Here is a 20,296-nt window from a genome sequence, read left to right as displayed (position 1 = left end):
GACCATCAAAGTACTTTGAGAGTATTTATTTTTCTTCTTGTCTTTTGTATATTGATCTCTTATCTATCCCAAATTGATTGGGATTGATACTCTTAGTATCTTATTTAAGATAAACATAATCATAATCAAGACTATATAATAGAACTTTATATTGGTAACCAAAGTAAAATTTGAATTACTGAAAATTCAGTATTGTATACTGTACTTTCTGAAAAGAAGGATGTTTTTCATGTGCACCTGTTATGTTTCAATGTTTTTGAAGCTACTAATGCATGAAATTCCATCAACTAATATTTGTTTATGAACAAGAACATTTTAATATTAATTGTTATATAAAAGTTATCTGAAGTTGGTAAAGAAAACTTACCATGTTAAAACCCAACAATCTCAATGTAAATCCATCCTTTCTACTATTAAAAGACCCTCTTCTTGCTGCTCTTGCTTTCAGATCTTTATTTTTTTATACTTCAACTTTGACCCACTGTTTTGTGTGTATTCAAATGATTTCAGTATAAAAGGTAAGTTTGGTGATTCTTTGAGGAAACTAGAAAAACGTGATTATTTCTGCTAGACTTAGATATATCTCTAGTAAAACAGTATAAGTAATGGGACAGAATAGTCTGGATTTTCCAAAATGGTATTTCTACTAAATATTTGGCTTAGTTGTGACTTGATTTGAGGCTCTAATATGCAATTATCATACAAATAGGGCAATTCGCATTTCCTTCACAGGTCCTATAATATCAAAAATATTAAAATCAAGTTGAGTTTTGAGGGTTTCTTTTTTTTAAAGATTTATTTATTTATTTATATGAGAGAGAGAGCAGAGTGAGTGAGAGAGAACACGAGTGGGGGAGGAGGGGCAGAAGGAGAGGGAGAAGCAGACTCCCTGCTGAGCAGGGAGCCCAAGGCAGGGCTCCATCCCAGGACCCTGGGATCATGACGCTTAACTGACTGAGCCATCCAGGTGCCCCAAGTTTTGAGGTTTGTTAAGGTGTTTTTATGCAGCTTGGAATGTTTAGGTAATTTCCCAATCCTGAAGATCTGAACCATTTAGTCTCAGTGTAAGCAAATACTTTCAAGGGGACTTTGGGTGGGATAGAACAGTGAACCGATTCACCGGCTATGGAGCATCTTACAAAGTCAAGAATGGTAGGACACAGAGAAGTAGATGAATACAGGATTCTCACCCGTGCTGTATTTGGCAAATATTTGTTGAGCATGTACTATGCCAGGTACTGCCCTAGGCCCCCAATGACCTACCAGGTCCCTATTCTTGAAGTATTTACTTTTACGTTGGTGAAGTAAATATTAAACAAGAAAATAAATTGTAGTAAACTTTATGAAGAAAATGAGCATGACAATCGTTGGTAACAAATATGTCACATAGGAATCCCCACAAGTAATGGCTCAGTTTGGGGACTTAATTCTAGTGCTTACTAAATTGGGATTTAGGGAATAAGGAGGCGTTTCCTGTTTCAAACAAGTTGTGTGTTTCTTTAATCACTTAACAAGGTTAAGCAGTTTATTTTTCAGAAAATTTAACCAGAAAAAATGAATCTCCGAGAGGGGGATTTGGTACCCAATTCAAGTACGAGATTATTTGATTTCGTATTGAGGTAATTATATCCCGCAACTGAAAAACACAAGGAAATGCTAACACATTCCTATATCCATCTGTTCCTTCACTAGGATAACACTATTTAGATTTTTACAGCTGAATAGAATGGTGTGTTATTTGGGAGGGCAAGTCATCACTCATCATTTTTCTTTTAAAAATATTTTTGTTATGGGGCACCTGGGTGGCTCAGTCGGTTAAGCGGCTGCCTTCTGCTGAGGTCATGATCCCAGGGTCCTGGGATTGAGCCCCACATTGGGGTTCCCTGCTCTGTGGGGAGACTGCTTCTCCCTCTCACACTTCCCCTGCTTGTGTTCCCTCTCTCGCTGTCTCTCTCTGTGTCAAATAAATAAAATCTTAAATAAATAAATAAATAAATAAATAAATAAATAAATAAATAAATAAATAAAATATGTACTCATTCTTACTTAGTCTCAAAATCATACATTCCCTTATTCGATAAGTCTTTTCAGAGCAGTGCTATGTGCCAGACATACTGTTCAGGATACAGGAATGAATAAAACATACAGGGATTTTTATCTGTTGGAGTATTGGCTTGAATTGAACATTGGGTTTATGAGAGAGGAGACCAGGATGGAGCCCAAGCAGCTGGAAGGATAGAGTTACCATTAACTAAGATGGAAAATGTTCCAGAAGGAGCAGGTTTAAAGAGGAGGAATAGGAGCTCAGTTTGGATCATGTAAAGCTTGAAATACCTATTAAAGTCCAAGAGGAAAAGTCCAATAGGCTGGTGAATGTGAGTCCATATTTAGGGAGGTAGAGGGAAGGCTGAGCTGCAGAAATAAATTAGTGATATTTAAAGCCATGAGGCTAGATGAGCTCACCAAATGAATACCTGTAGATGTAAAAATAAATACATTCAAGGGATGAGGCCTGGGGTTAACCGAAGCTTCAAGATAGAATGCAAGCCAAGGGAAGAAAAATATTTGCAGCATGAGGGAGTGACCAACTGTATCAAATTCTGCTGCTAGGTCAAGTAAGATGAGGACTAAGAACTGACCATTGGACTCAGCAAACTTTAGGTTTGTTTTCTATTCCAAAATCATCTCAGTAACCATCCAGGCTTCCTTTTGTGATTTCCCGTCTCTCTCCCACTCTGCCCCTCTTCTCGGTATGGGGAAGGGAGACAGTGTTCTTATGTTTGGGGGATTATAGGACCCATATGTAGCTCCTTCAATCGGGGAATGTTGCTTCCTTTTCTTATACCTTTTCTCTCTGAAAAATGTCTCTCTGCTCATTTTGTTAGCCTTATGTTGAATAAGGGACATGGATTTGTAAAAATCAGTTCTTTTAAAGTTTATACTAGCAACTGCTTTAGAATGAGACAATGTCATATAATAGACATTTAAGTAGAATTTACAATTCTAATAATTCCTTAGAAAATCACCCAGTGCAGGATGAGCAAGTGGGTGAGGTGCAGGGCAGGACCAGAGCACTAAGCACCACACGTGAGGGCTTTTGGAACTGTTCAGAGTTTTGCTGCACTTCATGGCCCTCACTTCTAGCTTCTCCTCCGAGCTCATTCCCCACGATAGCTCCTCCCATAACCTGAGATCAGAAATGGCTGGGACATTTGGAAATGGGTCCATCTCTTACCTCTTTTGATCTTCCCTTTCTCAGCGAGAATATTAAAATGAGGCCTGGAATTAGATGAGCTGTTTCCCTTTCAATTTTAAGAATCTATAATGCTTTCTACATTTTATGTTCTATAGCTTGAACAGTCTTTACTTTTAAAGTTTCTGCTAAAATATTCTGTGTGTGACGTTGGCCATTCCTTCGCCTTCTATCTGACTTAGATTTTAAAACAGGCTATTTGGGGGAAGCCTGGATGGCTCAGTCGGTTAAGTGTCCAACTCCTGGTTTCGGCTCAGGTCATGATCTCAGGGTTGTGAGGTCAGGCTCTGCGATCAGCTTGAGTCTGCTTAAGACACTCCCTCTCCCTCTCGCCCTCCCCCCTTTCTCTCTCTAAAATAAATAAATAAATAAATAAATAAATAAATAAATAAATAAATAAATAAATCCTTTTAAGAAAAACAGGCTAACAGGTTAGCCCTTAAATAGCATTTACATCCTACATTGCCATTGAGCTGAGCAACCTAAATGCAATGTGTTTCCCCTTGAATAGTACTGCATTCATTTATTTACTAGGCATGGATTTATTAGCTATGTGCCAGGTACAACGGTAATCTCCAAAGCAGTTCTTCCTAGAGAGATGGCCAAAAGAGGGTGATATTTAGTTTCCAGGAGGGGACAAAGAATGTGTCACAGAGAAGATAAGGGCTTGAGCTGAGAAGGATGAGAAGGACTTTTTTTTTTTTTTAATAATCTAAAAAAAGGACAGCCATTCCAGGCAGAGATAACACACATAACTGAAGGAAAATGGCATATGTGGGAGGAAGGTCACAGAATGCACTGAGGAGCCTGTAGTAAATGAGCTGGAGTTTTTGGCAGGAGTCGGCATATGGAGAACATTATATACTAAACGAGGTAAGTTATGTTTTATTTTATTTCTTCCTCCAGGGCAGTGGAATTGACAAAGGACTTACTCCTGGGCATTAACTGGGGTGTGTGGTATTGTTCACCAGAGTCTCAAAGGCTGTGTGTATATTCTGAACATTGAACATGCACTCCCTTGGGGCATTCCAGTATAACCCCACCTCCCATCCTCACACATCCTTCCCTTCCAAAAAGCCATAATCTTCAAACGCTGTGGAGTAAGTTTGTCCAAATGTGTCAGAGTCTGAGAACCACTACAGGAGGCAAGAAGCAGCCACAGGAGCATCTTAGGTAGGAAAATGTCATGATCTGATTTGATGATTTCTCCTCCCTCTTCTAGTTTTGCAGGTATGTTACCATTAAAATTGAGATGTAGATTCTGTTCGGAATTTAATAGGATGTGTTCTGTTCACAAATGAGTGTGGAACGAGAGCAGCATGTCTGGCCCAGCGTTGCCCAGAATGCATGACTGGAGCAGTCAAAAGGCTCTTTTCAGTTTGTTAACCAATCCATTTGCTTTACCTAAAAAGTTCATTTATATTGTTTTTAAATGGTTTGCAGAAATCTTTTGAAAAATACCCTCGAAGTCTCACATTTTTCCCTCAAAATCTGTCAGACTTCGGAGTGACAAAAAGGGAAAAACTATGTAAACATATGTGGTAAATTCCCAACTGCACTTCAACAGTAACAAAAGAAAGCTTTCGTTATACAAAATAATTTGTTGAATAATGTATTAAGTAGCAAGTTATCCTTATAATGTCATATGCACACAACTAAAGCTCAAGTAGAGGACTTGTCAGAAACCTATCTTTTGGGCAGTGACGCTCGCAAATTCCTTAGAATGAAATGCATTAAAAAAGAGGAAGACAGAAATAATGAAAATACAACCTTAGGACTTAAGTTGGGCAGGATCCTCCTCCCCCGGCTTGGAGCCTAGGTGTCTGAAGAAGAGCTTTTTATAACCACACAGTTGAATGATCTTGTCCTGCCTCCCCTCTTACTAAAACAGTGCCGAAGGGGGTCAAACGCTAAAGTGAGGCTGTTATGTGGTCAATTAATTATTGATGATGTTCTGGTTTCTGACTTTAAAGAGTCAGGAAGTTAATGGCTTTCTTCATGGCGGCTCACAGCCCTCCTGTAGCTTTCTACCATCTAGGGAGAGTCATTTCCTTGGAGCAGTGCTTAAGTATATTGTGGAACACAGATGCGTGGAGAGAGAAGGAACACCTCCTCCTCCACAAAGAGCTGAAGGAAGCCTGTGGGAGACAGATACCACCTGGCTATCGACCGAGTTATTGGTAAATAAAGGCCATTTCTAAACGGACATCAGTTCCCCCAAACAAGCTGAAGCTGCGCCTGCATTGAAGGACAGCACCATCTAGTGGGAGGAGAGTCACCCAGGAGTGGACACCCATTGGTATGCTTTCCAATTCTGTATTTTGAACACTTATTCTAAGACTTAGGGGTGCACTGTGAATACAGCAGTCTCTTTTCATCACCGGCTCACCCAGATAGTCTCCAACTGAGCCTCAACTCTGCATTTTGCAATGGTTTGCCACCTAATAGTTAGAATGATGGCCAATGTTTATTGTGGTCTTGTTGTAACGAAGTATTAGGCTGTCCTTTCCCCAGGGTTTCTGTGTACAGTTGTGCAGGCTGCGCCCTGCACAGGGATGCCTTGGGTGAAGGCACCAAGGGAATGAAATCATCTTCATCTCTACTCATTGATATGAGTGCTCTGGCGAACGGTTGTGCCTGCCTGGAGAGAGGGTCAAAATTTTCTAAATTGCACAAAGGTTCCGTATGATGCAGACCTGTATGTGCATTTAATCCTCACAACACTCCTGCAAAGTAGGTGTTATATTATCACAGTCCTTTCTCAACGGGGAAGTAAGCCTCAGGAAGGGTTAAGTAAATTGTCCAAGTTCTCATAACTATGAGGGGCAGAGCTAGGATTGTAACCCAGACGGACTTGACCATATGCTAAGAGACCTCCTGGAAGTGCGAGTGTGAGTGTGAGTGTGAGTGTGTGTGTGTGTGCGCGCAGGTGCTTACATGTCAGATCACTGTCTCCATCCCCATGCTGGAGCGAGAGATGTAGTGCAATGTCTTCTCACTACTGAGGAACTCCTGCTCAAGTGGCCCAAAGCAGCGGCCAGCTCAGAGCTGTCCCTGTGCCTGGCAAGTTTGATTGAATGGCTGCTTGGCTCAATGATTCAAGCACCTCAACAAGTAGCTAAATCAAAAACACATCGAGCATTGCATTGGAGAACCCAGGGTTGCCATGCACCTCAAGACTTCCCCTGCTACTTTAGCTTAACTTGTATGCTCTCTGCACAGGCTATGCACATTCTTCCCCCATGTCTTACTCACACTGTCACCCATCTCCAGTGTCCTTTGTCGTCACTCCCCAACTCTGTGTATAGAAGTCCTGCTCCTTTCAGACCCACCTTCACTCTTCCTTCTCCACTTCTATGACGTTTTCCCAATCCTGTCAGAGTCCATCTTCTTTTCTTCTTTATTTTCTGATTATATATTTTTTGTTTGCCTTATACTGAAATTAGCTATGTGCATTTCTTACATTGGGTTTTTATCTGTAACCTCTGAAGACACAGGATGTAACCTGTAGGATTTGTGCAAAGCAGGAGTGCAATAAATGGGAATTAAATTAAAGGCCTGGGGACCTAAACAAAAGCAAAAGAAACCTGCAGCTTCACCATGTTTCATGTTCTCATTTAAACTAAATGTCTAAATAGGCATTTCATAACACAGGGAATGAGAAGCTGGGAGTCTGAAGGCAAATCCACAATGCATTCTATAATACAATCGATTTGTTTTTAATAAAGACCCAGTGAATAATTTAATTACTGTGATTTGCCATAATTAACTCAGCTCCCAGGAGCCAAACAAGTTATAACTGCAAATCTCTTGGTAGCAGGCAGGTTGCAAACTAGTTCAGAGTTAATTTTTAACTTTCACTTTGGCTGACTGTCTATTAGACACTCAGGCTAAAGTTAAGCAAAAATTAAGTAGAAGAAAGAAATAGAAAAGCCATTCTGAATATTTCTGAGAATATTTATAGAGAATTCATTTTACATAGAAGTGAACTGGTATTAAAAAAAGACTTCAGAGAACAAACATAACTATTATAACCTCTGCAGTGAGTCTATAGCAATATAGAAATTTAACAATATTCATTTAAAAAATAAATTTAAGATTCTTCTTCTTTAATTCTAACTAACAAGATATTTTTATCTAAGATTCTTTCCCAATTAAGCTTTGCCATTATTAAGGAAGACATATTACAATGGAATCAATGTATTCAAATATAACTGGTAAAATAAACATGACCCCCATTTTCATATATTAGACAACACTATTAATACTGTTTCTTGTTTCTTACCTTTGCATATAAAATATCTTGAATATAAATTGTGTTATCATAGATTTGTATTAAGAAAGACAAAACCGAATATGTCAGATAAGAAATAGGAGAAATAAGGCTTCATAAAGTTTACTGATGGCAATGGTTCAGTTGCCTGAATATCTACAAGAGGGAGGGTGGACTATATAAGACAGAAAATTATAACCATGCACACACAGGTTTCACTGAGAAAGGAAAGGGTGAGGCATTGAATGAAATTTCTGTAGTTCATAGCAATCTCTCTCATGAGCTTTAATATTAAAAGGACATATCCAAAATATGGCCAAAGTCCCTATAATGCAGATACATATATAGATAATGTTAGGAAAACTAAAGCCTCAAATTAACTGAGCTCCCATGCATGCATGCATGCATGAATGAATGAATGAATACTAAAAATATAGAGATGACTGTTTAAAGAACAGTTCTTTAAAGAGAAAGAGAAGTAGAAGCAGGAAAGAGAGGTATGTTCACAGTTTAGGAGAACAGAAAATATTAAAATAACAGGTATGTAGGTCAAGGCAAGTTATTTCCTGGAGACTGAAAAACACCCAGTTCTGATCACAGAAATACTGCTGGTAAAGTTGGGAGCAAGACAGAGAATGAAAAAGGCATAAGATGACTTTGGATGGTTAAATGCTGTGGTGATTTTTTTTTTTAACTGATGTAAAATATAAGCAGCAAATCTATGAGCAGTTAGGACAGAAATAGATTATCCGGTATGGATTGTGAATAACTTTTATCATATGAACCTTATTTTACCACTCATGTACTCTTTTATTTATCCAATATTATAAAAACAATTTCTAAGTTGTTTAGAAACAACTAATGCTAAATGCTTGGCATTTTTTTCCACAAGGAACACTAGCTCGTAAATGGAGGTCATAATTTCCACAAGGCCTTCAACAGAAACTCACCTAGGAACCCTAAGGATGAGGTAAAGAAACATGGATGAAGAAAAGGTTAGTGGGTTCAAGACTGAATAACCATACCCAAAGAAAATCTTACTAAAAGGCTGATGTCGATTTGACCTTGTTGTTCAAGAAGTTCCATGTCTTTATTAACATTTTAAGTTATATTGCCATGAGCAGAAAATTTGGGGGTTTTCAAAACCTGGGAAGGAGAGAATTATTGTAGAAAGAATTAGAGTTGACTTAGGATGATAAATAGAATAGGACAAAACTGCATGAATTAAAATGGATCTGAATAAAAAAAGTGGAACTAAAGTAAAAGTGCATAGAATTATGATGGGGTCACCTGTCTTAAATGAACCCAAAATCGGGCCTTAAGTTTTCTGAAAGCTGTTAAGGGAAACCAGGTCATTTATAGAACTACTTAATGTAAAACATAGCGCTTGGTTCTAGAAGGGTGACAGTGCTAATAATATTATAGTGAATAATAGTAAAATAGTGAAATACATAGTGAAAATAATAGTGAAACATATCTCTGGAAATAATAGAACACAAGTGCCCATGTTCTTATCAAAATACAAAATTATCTCAATATGCTAGAAAGATGGGGAAAATCAAACAATGGAATTTATCAAGAACATAGTAAAGCCATACATTGAAGCTCAAAATATTAGTCATAGGTCTGTGAGGTAAAAACCCGCCAATAATATGGAAAAAAAAAAAAAAAACAACCCAGAGATTTCAGTTGGTGAATTAAGTATGAGTTAGTTATGCTATAGCTATTTTTTACAACTATAATCGTAAACTTATAGGACATTAATAAAAGAATAGTTTTCCAATCAAAATAGATGACAATAAGCTTTCTGGTTTGAACATGGGTAATACGTTTGTTATTTTTTTCTTTTTTTTTCCTGGAAAATTATGCCAAAGCAACAAGGAGAATGACCACAAGACAAATGTAAACGTCATTCTTAGCAAAACCAGACTAAAATAATTAGTAGACTTCACAAAAAAGTAAGGGCTGCTAGAAGCATAAAGATTAGAAATAAATCTTTGCAGGAGGATGTAAAAAGAAGTACAGAACAGCCAGAAGGCCGGTGGCAGCCGATCTTAAAAACACCAGCACATACACATTTTCTAAAGGTGAAGCCCTCACGTTCAGATTGAGTTCTGTAGTAAAAGCTATTACCTTTGACTGTAGCAATAAGTGTGGTGTCTAAAGACAGGACGGTGGTGGCACAAACTCTTCTTGTATCTGGTTTGGTTCAGAGAACCAGAGGGAGGGAGCTACACCAAGAACCACACAGAGGAGTGATAGTTGCAGGAAGCAATCTCTCTGTCCTTTCCCAAACATAGTCAGCCCAGGAAAATCCAACTTATTTTAAAATGATTAATAAATACCGAAATCTTATAGGATAGAGGTAAATACAATGAAAGATAAGGATGAGAGTAGCAGAACTTTCCAACAGATAAATTACACTCATACAGAAGGTGTTGCCATTGAATAGATGAAAATTATGGTCATCTATTTTATCATTAAGTGAAATAACAATGACACAATTTCATCAGTGAAAAGACTATAAAGTAGAAATGTGAGAACTAAGTGAACATATGGAAATAGAAAAGCAGAAAGTAAACAACAACAACAACAACAAAAAACCAGCAAGCTTTTTTGATCAAATTTGGAAGACTTCTCTAGGGAGGGTAGACCCTGAAGAGGACACAGTGTGAAATACAGGGGATAAAAATGAGAAAAGAAAACAAAATAGAATGACAAATTTAAAAGCATTAAAAAGGATAGTAGAGTATATATCTATATATCTTCATGTTTAAAACAGTCAAGGTCCAACAAACGCATAGTCAGATACTCTAAAGGAAGAAGTTAAAAAAAAAAAAAAAGAAGCAAAACAAGAATTGAAGGACATAAATAAAAACTTCCTGAAAGAAAAGATTTAAATATAAGTAGCTACAGGATGCACTGTGTGTCAGGGGAAAATGACCTAAAAAGTTAATACAAAGGTATAATCTACTAATGCTACTGGATTTTAAAGATAAAGAAAACTGTGTTGCTAGGGTAAAAAAAAAAAAAAAAAAAAAAATATATATATATATATATATATATATATATATATATATATATATAAAGGGAATAGCAATCTGACATAAAATTTCTCCAAAGCAGCACATAAAGATCCTCAAGGGAAAAAACCATGAGCCAATAATCTTGTATCTGGTCACACTGTCCCTCAAGGATCCACTTGTAAAATTCAAAAAATACTGTATATTGTTCCTATGAGACCTTCTTAAAGAAACTGCTAAAGGATTAATTTAGCCAAAACAATAAATGACTGGGGTAACTTTGACATATGGATTAGCAGAGAATATTGAAAAAAATATTTACTGTAGCACTAGTAATAAAAGCAAGGTAGGAATTAGAGTTACAGAAGAGATTGTTGATGTTACGTACCCTGACAACATAGAAATGATACAGCTAACATAAATTTGGGACAGAAAGGAATAGAAGGTTAGTGCAGTATTAACTGCCTCGGTGTGGCTGGGAATAAAATGATAAAAAGTAAATTTGACATACCATATCATGGAAGTATAAAAACATGTAACATATAAAGGTGAACACAGAGAAAAGTAATATTTTTTTTACTAAAATTGAGTGGTAGAGAAAACCCAGGGAGGCAGGGGGTGGGTGGGGTGGAAGAAGGAACATGACTATTTCATCAATTTTTTCCTAGTAGGGAACTAACAGCAACTGTTAAAAAATTGGAAACCAAGAGAATTATGTAATATTACAAATATAAAGTCAACCACTAAATAAAAAAATGCATGTTTTTCTAAATGTGTGATGACCTACCTGAGAAATAAAAGCTGACCGTGTAGGAAAAGGTGTTTTTAAAAACTACAAAAATCAGAGCAAATACACCTGTTATATCATTAAATGTAAATGAGCCTAACTTATTGATTAAGGAAGAGGATCAATTTCACACATTCATGGAGAATTCTTACCTTTCTCTCCATATTTTTCTCCCATTTGTGTCGTAAATAGAGCCCAAGGGAGCTGGAAGTTAACAGAGTAGGATGTGAATCCAGTAAAGTATCTGAGACTGAAATAGAAAAAATAGAGTACTGTAAAGGAAAATGAGACTGGAAGTACTTAAACATGATACGAACCACCCATTACTGGATAAGACATGACTCTGTTCTTCAAGAAAAAAATATTATTTGATACAAGTTCTTTTGAACAAAGTACAGTGGGTTAAGGAATTAACTGCCTCGTTGTATGAATGAACTGCTAGAGTAAATAGAGATTACTAAAAAAACAAATAAACACTAAATAGTACAGCCTCAGGCCATTTAGGCTTAAAGAGGAAAATATGCATGTGAAGAACAGAGAATAGCGTATGCAGGATCTTCTGGACTTGTCTTCAGAGCCTTCTTCAGTGTTTTCCTTCCGTGATCTTTAAGTCTGAAATACTGACGATAAAACCAGAATATTGGTGGTAAAAAAGAGAATGTTTTATGGTTCTCAAATCCCACCTCTTCCATCACTTCTAATTTCTGATGACTCCCTCAGTGCACTGACAATCTGGCAGTTGACTCAAGTCTATTTGTCAGGTTTGCCTACAATACCACTAGCTCCATAGAGAGTGCTGTGGGAAAGTACAAGAAGTAAAAATCTGGTTTTTGCTCTCAAAATTAGCAAAGAGGAAGCAGAAACTAAACTATTTCTAAATTTAGTGGTGTGCTGGTGATGTTTTAGTTTGCTCACTTTTCTGAGGTATAATTGACAACATTATATATATTGAAGGGTGCGATGCGATGATCTGATATATGTACATATTGTGAAATGATTATCACATTCAAGGTAATTCATACATCTATCGCCCATACCTCATATCGCTACCTTTATTTATTTATTTTTGGTGAGAAGACTCTATATAAAGGGCAAATAAACACATGAAAAGATGTTCCACATCAACAAGCCATTAGGGAAATGGAAATTACAACCACCATGAGACATAACTCTACACCAGTCAGAATGACGAAAATTAAAAACAAAAACAGTGACAACACTAAATGCTGGCAAGGACGTGGAAAACCGGATTACTTGTGCATTTCTGGTAGGAATGTAAAATGATACAGCCACTCTGGAAAACAGCTTAATAGTTTCTTAAAAACTTACACATGAAATTATAGTAGACCCAGCAATTGCACTCCTGCGTAGTTAATTATACCAGAGAAATGAAGACATATGTTCACTCAAAAATCTGACCATGAATGTTCATAACAGTTGTCCTTTGACAGGTGAGTAGTTAAACAAACTGTGATACATCCATACATTGGAACATTACTCAGCAATAAAAAGGAACAGACTATTGGTACATCTACTATCTGGATGCATCTCCAGAGAATTATTCTGAGTGAAAACAGAGAATCCCAAATGGTTATATACTGTGTGATTTCATTTATAGAACATTCTCAAGATGGAAAACAGACTGGTGGTTCCCTGGGGTAAAAGGGGGTGAATGAGAGGGAGGTGGAGTAGCTATAAAAAGGCAACATGAGAGGGGCGCCTGGGTGGCTCAGTTGGTCAAGCATCTGACTCGATCTCAGCTTAGGTCTTAATCTCAGGGTCATGAGTTCAAGCCCCGTGTAAAAAAAAAAAAAAAAAGGCAACATGAGAGATCCTTACGGTAAAGGAAGTGTTCTGTGCCTTGACTATCCTGACGAAAATTAAAAGCAACTTAATTCTAAATAACAGTCAAAACTGTTGAGGCTTTCTATGTGCAAGTGTGATAAATTGCTCCCAAACTCATCTGACCTCCACTAAGCACAGCACATATTCATCTGCTGTGCCCTTGGAGGCTTTCAGATATTCTTGTTTTTTTTTGTTTTTTAAAGATTTTATTTATTTGACAGAGAGAGAGATAGTGAGAGCAGGAACACAAGCAGGGGGAGTGGGAGAGGGAGAAGCAGGCTTCCCGCTGAGCAGGGAGCCCGATGCGGGGCTCAATCCCAGGACCCTGGGATCATGACCTGAGCCGAAGGCAGACGCTTAACGACTGAGCCACACAGGCGCCCCCAGATATTCTTGTTTTAATAGGAAAATTTTATTTTTTTATTTTTATTTTTTTTAAAGATTATTTATTTATTTGACAGAGAGAGACACGGTGAGAGGTAACACAGCAGGGCGGGTGGGAGAGGGAAAAGCAGGCTTCCCGCCGATGCAGGGCTCGATCCCAGGACCCTGGGATCACGACCTGAGCCGAAGGCAGACGCTTGACAACTGAGCAACCAAGGGCCCCTAATAGGAAAATTTTAAAGTGTTTATTTATGACCTACAAATAGAAGTCAAAACAAATACCATTACAACTTATATTGACCTGAATGCCCCAGAATGCAGTCTTGAACAGCTAGGGGTTCTTGAACCACCTGTCAGGAAATGATGACTTAATCCAACCATTGTGAGCTTCACAGATGGACCAGTGAAGCTGAAGGAACTGCCTACGCCATAAAGCTACATTCCTGCTTAGAATCCTTTTCAGTTCACAATGATTTGGAAGAAAAGACCATAGGGGAGAGGTATACATATGAGAATGGGAATGGGAAATGGGCAGGACTGAAAAAGTAATGATATATAAGCCCACTTGCCTCTTCTAAATAAAGGATAAGGAGGGAGAAATTGCTTAATATCCCCCTTGCAGTGTGTCCCTTGCAGAACTAATACCCACTCAGACCATCATCTGTCAAGGTAGGTGGGCTCAAGCCCAGGGCTAGAGGTGAGCGGGCGTACCTGCTGGAGTAAGTGAGGACATAGGAAGTCAGTTTCTTACTATATTCAGCTTTTCTTGCTCATGCCTAGAATATCCCAGAAATAAAGGCCAGTCAAGAAGGCATCACGTGAAGGAAAAAAAAAAAAGGCATCACGTGACTGCCAACTAGTACAGTGTCCTGGCAACTTTCTTGGAAGGGACAGTCTGAGACTTGTGAGCATGGTGCAATGGTCTGAAGAAAAGCACTACCACCCATGACAATGGCAGTAGTTATAAGCTTTCCGTATTGTTGACAAAGATCCCTGAGATGGGGGGAGGGGAGAGAGATAAAAAGAGCAGGGACAGGGGCAGAGGGAGAAGCAGACTCACCATCTCCCTCAAATAAATAAGAATTTCATTATCAACCCAGCTTTAATTCCCAAGAGCTCCATTATTTGCAATATATAATATTATGCAATTTATAATATGTAATATAAAATGTAGTAAAAAACAGGGATCATCTTATACATTCAGGCAACTTGCCTCTCTCCATTACAAAGTAATCCTGTAATATAGACGCATTACAAAATATCCCAAACTGCCTCTGTTTTCCGTAGAAAGCCAGTTATGACTTCATAATCCATGCAGTCAGGACCCTGAGCCGAAGGCAGATGCTTAACCAACTGAGCCACCCAGGCGCCCCTAGAAATCTTTATTGCTCGATCCTTCCATAGGTTCTGTTTTTCAATAGAGATACCTGTGTTTAACCTCAATGTTAAACTTATCCTAAATCTGGGTGGCAGTGTCGGATATCCCCATTTTCACACATCAGGTAACTCAAATACATGGAAGCTGACAGGCACTAGGATAAAACTTGGTAATGGCTTTCATCTAAGTTCTACCCCAGTTTAGAGTGAGGTTCTAAAAACCACCATATAGAAAACATATCGAAAATTATCTGGTTATGGATGCTTTTTACAAATATCCGTAGCATAGATAGAAAAGCCTGGAAAAAATCCAAAATGTTTTGAATATGCCTGATATGAATGGAGGCAAAAGAGATGGGTAATATCCAAACAATTCAAATTTTAATATTTCGGTCTAAGAACTAACTTGAAAAAAAATGATTTTCTTTCTTGCTAAGTCTGGGAGAGGAAAGAATACTCCCTGAGGGGACATTATTTTTACCCCTGCTCCCTGACCATGAAAACTAAGAGTAAACTGGCCAAGGTAGTACTTATCTCCTCTACATTATTAGGAATGAGCCCCTCGTGCCCTGAAAATTGAGATGCTTTCTTCTTTTTCAGCCATTTGTTTTCATGCCTCCTTCAAGTAACTGGTTGGGGAGCATAGCTCCAGAGCCCTAGATTCTAGAGAAACACTTTAACTACCTAACTTTGGTAAGACCCAGCCCTTCACAGAAGAGCCTCTGTCATTAAGAAGCAGGTAGAAGGTCATAACTCTTCCAGTTACTTAATTTTGGGGAAACAAGACCTCCTTATTGGATAGGCTGGGGTCCTCCACAGCATATTGTGTAAAACTTGAGATCCAGATTTTAGTTCTAAGTCACCTGGCCTGCTCTAATTTTGTTTACAGAACTTCCTAACATCTGTCTCCTTCCTTAGGAGGATTCTAACACTTACCCTCTGGGAACTCTCTCCCAGCTGAGACTATCATGCATTTGATGTCCTTGCTACTCACAATAAGATATTCCCAAATCCCTTTCTGATATCACAGGTGCCAAGGTTGATTTCTTTGTAGCCAATTCTACTGTCACCAGCCATAGGACACCACTATCAAGCCCCCTCCATACGTAGCCTCGCACTGCAAAGGATTTGCCTCAGAAAACCTACACATCTTCCCACCACATAGAAATGGTTAGCTATGCAGTACCTTAGCCAGGATCAGCTAGGTCTGTCTAACTGTGGTGTCTTCAGCAAATACGGTACGGCAGAAGCCTGAACTCCCAAAGCTACAACAAATGAAAATACATGCATCTTTTATAATCACATGATTCTACATTCTAGAACACATCCACAATGACAAAAATTCTTAGAATCTGGAGGGACAAAGAATAAAGTTTGTGACCTCATAAACTTCCATTCATTTAAATTCCGGTGATTATTTCAGTGTTATCTGGTTTGAAAAATAATGACATTTCCTCTCAATCCTAATATCGTTTCCTGAATCTAATCTAGTGTGTCCAAATATAAATATCACTGTTGCAGGAGCAAATTGATGCATCAGATGGTTTGTTCCAGTTCAGTAGTTTGTATTTTTGTATGTGTATACATCCATACACATGTCTGCTTGTATCTTTAGAATGCCATTCATACGTGCATGTGTGTTAATACATATTTCCTCTGTCCTGAATTGTCATGGTGAATGATTTAAATATTAGAAGTTAGAAATTGTGATGGAAGTTATGGTGAAGCCTAATTCTTGAATAATCTGAGCTGGAAAGATTATGACCCCCATAATGGGAATATGAAGCTGAAAAAACATGATCCTCATGGCTCATATTTCTAGGGACAGCTATCCTAATAGAAGAGAGGAACATATGATCAAATCAATCAATTACTCAATGTTAGTTTATAGGACTGCTGTAACAAAATACCATACACTCAGGGATTTAAACATCATTAAAAGTATTAGCTCATCTGTCTGGAGGCTAGAAGTCTGAGATCAAGTCAGAGTTGGTTTCTTATAAGGGCTAAGAGAATTTGTTCCCTGCCTGTCCCCTAACTTCTAGTGATTTTCTAGCACTCTTTGTTGTTCCTTGGCTCATAGAAGCATCATCCCTATCTCTGCCTTCATCTTTGCATTACGTTTGCCATTCTTCCTGTGTACATTTCTGTGTCCAAATTTTTCCTTTTAATAAGGACATCAGTCGTATTAGACAAGGGCCCACTCTAATTACCTCATCTTAACTAATTACATTTGCAATGATCTTATTTTTATATAAGGTCACATTTTCAAAATATGAATTTGGGGGGACATAGTTCAAGCTATAACACTCAGTTGTAGGTTTTGCGTATCTTCAACTAACTATTGTGAAATTATTCCCTAAAGTGATTATACCAGTTCACTCCCACCAGCGGTGTATGAGTTTTCCTGTTGCTCCACATCCTTGCTATCACTTGGTATTGTTGGTCTTTAATTTTTGTTCATAAGATGGCAGTAAAATTATAGTTAATTTGGATTTTATTGATTATTAGGGAGGTTGGATCTTTTTCATGTTTATTGACTGTTCCTGTCTCTATTTCTGTCAATTGCCTATTCATTTCCTTTGCCTGTTTTTCTATTGTATTCATTAGAAATATATTTATTGAGTGCTTATTATGTATGAGGTACTATTTTAGGCATTTCAGATATGGTAGGAAAAAATTTCCACTGCATATGGTTTATATATTCTAGAAAGTGTGATGCACAGTAACAAAATAAGTAAGATAAATTAGCATATTAGAAGGGGATAATGACTATGAAGAAAACAAAACAGAGAAGAACACAAGGAGTACATGGTAATTTGTGATTTTAAATCTCATGGCCTGGGAAGGCCATAATTAGAAGGTAATATTTGAGCAAGGACTTGAAGGAGTTGAAAGATGGAGCCATGTACCCATTGGGTGGAAGTGTTTTCCAAGAAAAGGGTTAGAAGAACAGCTACCTAAGCAGGGAGAGGGGATTAGGAGGTCAGGTCTGAGAAATGAGAGGCTGTGGGGCTATCTGGTGCAGGACCGTATAGGCAGATGAAAGGACTTTGATTTTTACACCTTGAGTGAAAAACCATGCGAGAATTTTGAGCACAGTACATTCTAAAAGGATTATTGTATTACTTGTTTGAGAATAATAACCATGAAATAAAAAATTAAATAACAATCACGTGTGTGGTACTGTGTTCCATGCACTGAGCCAGGCGCCTTACATATGTTAACTCATTTAATATATTCCAGAGTGGGAGGTAAGAATGGAAGAGGGGAGACCTGTTCTGGTTATCAGTTATCTTCTTACTGATTTATAGAAGTTTCCTATGTATTCCAGGTGCCACTTATCTTTTGATGATTTTATGTGGTTGTAAATATCTTCTTCCATTCTACGGGTTGTTTTACTATTTGTTACACCACTTGCTACCCAGAATATATATATATATATCTCTCTTTGTACACGTGTTCACTCAGTTTTTTTGTGCTTTTCTGCCATTGACTTTTTAGCAAATGCCTACTTTAATTCCAGTTACCTACCATTTTTGGTTAGTTATTTCCTCTTCCCTGCTACCACTGCACTTGGCACAAACCTCTTTTAGAACACTTACCAAATATTAATGCATGTTTTCATCACTGTTTAGTAAATTCCAGGACGTGGGATCCTGTCTTACAAATTATGTCCCGGTAACTAACACATAATGCGTACTCGATAAATGTTTGCAGAGATAACTGGGGAGACGTGGTACGGTCCGTTATCACTTCACCTGGGGAAATGAGAAAGTGGATGATGTACTTCCGAAAGTGAAGTGGGAAAGTGTTGAGACAGGAAATGGCCTCACACTGCAAACTGCTTTGGTGCATTAGACTGAGAACACCGATATGCTTGCGCCATGAATTAACCTTTGCTGCCATGAGACCACTTAGATGATAGCGCCAGAGAACTACTCTCATTTTACTACACACTACACTATGGAAGGGAGATTGAGGAATTCGCCAAAGGTTAAGCCGAGCGCAGGTTCTGTCGGAGCTTTTTGGAAATTTGGAGTGTTGCCCTCAACCTTTGGGCAAGCCGTCAACGGTAGTAAGGGCAAGAACCGAGACGTAAAACAGCTTCCTCCACCGTCTGCTTTAGACTCTTGCGTACTCGTTGCGCATGCGTCAATTTTCCCCTTAGAAATGGGCGGGGCGCAGCCTTTGCCTGGGTGGAAATCCTGAGCCCGGCGGAACGAAGCTGTTTCCAAGGTGACGACGGTGTGGCGGCCTCGGTGCTGGATTGAGCGGGTCTGAGCGAGGTTCCCAGAGGGCTGCGCGTCCCCGTCCTGTCGGCGCCGTCATGGCGGGTTTGCTGAAGAAGGTAAGGTGAATGGAGGTCACTGTTGGTATTTAGACTGTGGGGGTAGAGTCAGCCCGAAAGCCCCTCATCCCGCGGGTGGTGGCCGCAACTGGCGCGGGCTTGCCGGTGTTTTGGGGGGACCCATTTTGCTGTGCCTTCAGGGATGACAGATTTGGTAGCTCCGCTCGGAGAGGCAGAAAAAACGCTCCAAACTGGTGGCTCTGCGAGACCGATAGCTGCTTTTAGGCCAGTTGTAGCCAGGGGACTGGTGGTTTTGCCTTTCTTTAGTGTGGTGGGCGCGCGGGATACACAGCGTGAATCGTGTCTTGTTTTTGAACAGACCACCGGCCTTGTGGGACTGGCTGTATGTGAGAGTCCACACGAGGTACGTGCTGCTTCATTCCTGACTTCCCAAGGACGACTAGAACCCTGTGACCTTGTGGGACAGGCTCAGGGGATGCGGGTATTTCAAGCGTGAAATTACAGCTCAGCCTGAGAGCTGTCTTGAGACGAGAGCAGTATCTACTTTGATCGGTGCCGTGTGTTTGTATGCGTGCGTGCGTGTGCCATGACCGCGTTCTTAAGCCACTTTTTTCTTTTTTTTTTTTTTTAAAGATTTTATTTATTTGACAGAGACACAGCGAGAGAGGGAACACAAGCAGGGGGAGTGGGAGAGGGAGAAGCAGGCTTCCCGCTGAGCAGGGAGCTTGATGTGGGGCTCGATCCCAGGACCCTGAGCCGAAGGCAGACGCTTAACGACTGAGCCACCCAGGCGCCCCTTAAGCCACTTTTCTTGTTTAGTTTTTCCGTAGCCTTCTCGTGGCTTCACTTGTACTTTAATGAATGCCCTCCCGTACCTATATCTCCGTTTTCCACCTTTAACCCCGCCTCACATTTTCTGCCTAGCTGCCTTAGATTCCAGTACACTTTGGCTTACCGAATATATCGCTCTAGCAATTAACCCCCTGTGTCATCAGTTTTCCCTTTTAGTGGGAATGCTTCCATCTAAGAAAACTTCAAAACC

The 20,296-nt window shown here is 39.0% G+C and overlaps 1 protein-coding gene across 3 annotated transcripts in view; it reads left to right on the top strand.

Moving 5' to 3' along the window:
- Positions 1 to 4,016: 4,016 nt before the first annotated feature.
- The window catches only part of NDUFA5 (NADH:ubiquinone oxidoreductase subunit A5), a 32,487-nt gene continuing 16,207 nt past the window's right edge, over positions 4,017 to 20,296 (top strand). The window contains exons 1-3 of one of the 3 annotated variants that reach the window (XM_035021025.1): positions 4,049 to 4,126; positions 19,114 to 19,293; positions 19,613 to 19,657. In XM_035021025.1, coding sequence (XP_034876916.1) covers positions 19,273 to 19,293; positions 19,613 to 19,657 — 66 coding nt within the window. In that variant the 5' untranslated portion in view covers positions 4,049 to 4,126; positions 19,114 to 19,272. Of the gene's footprint in view, positions 4,127 to 19,113; positions 19,294 to 19,612; positions 19,658 to 20,296 lie in introns of all 3 variants that reach the window. The other 2 variants (XM_035021027.1, XM_035021026.1) reach the window with 2 other exon arrangements.

The sequence above is a fragment of the Mirounga leonina genome, unplaced genomic scaffold (assembly GCF_011800145.1).
Source record: "Mirounga leonina isolate KUSES-001 unplaced genomic scaffold, KU_Mleo_1.0 Mir_174, whole genome shotgun sequence".
NCBI lineage: Eukaryota > Metazoa > Chordata > Mammalia > Carnivora > Phocidae > Mirounga > Mirounga leonina.
Note: the sequence above shows the minus strand (reverse complement) of the source record. Positions and strands in the feature narration are given on the sequence as shown.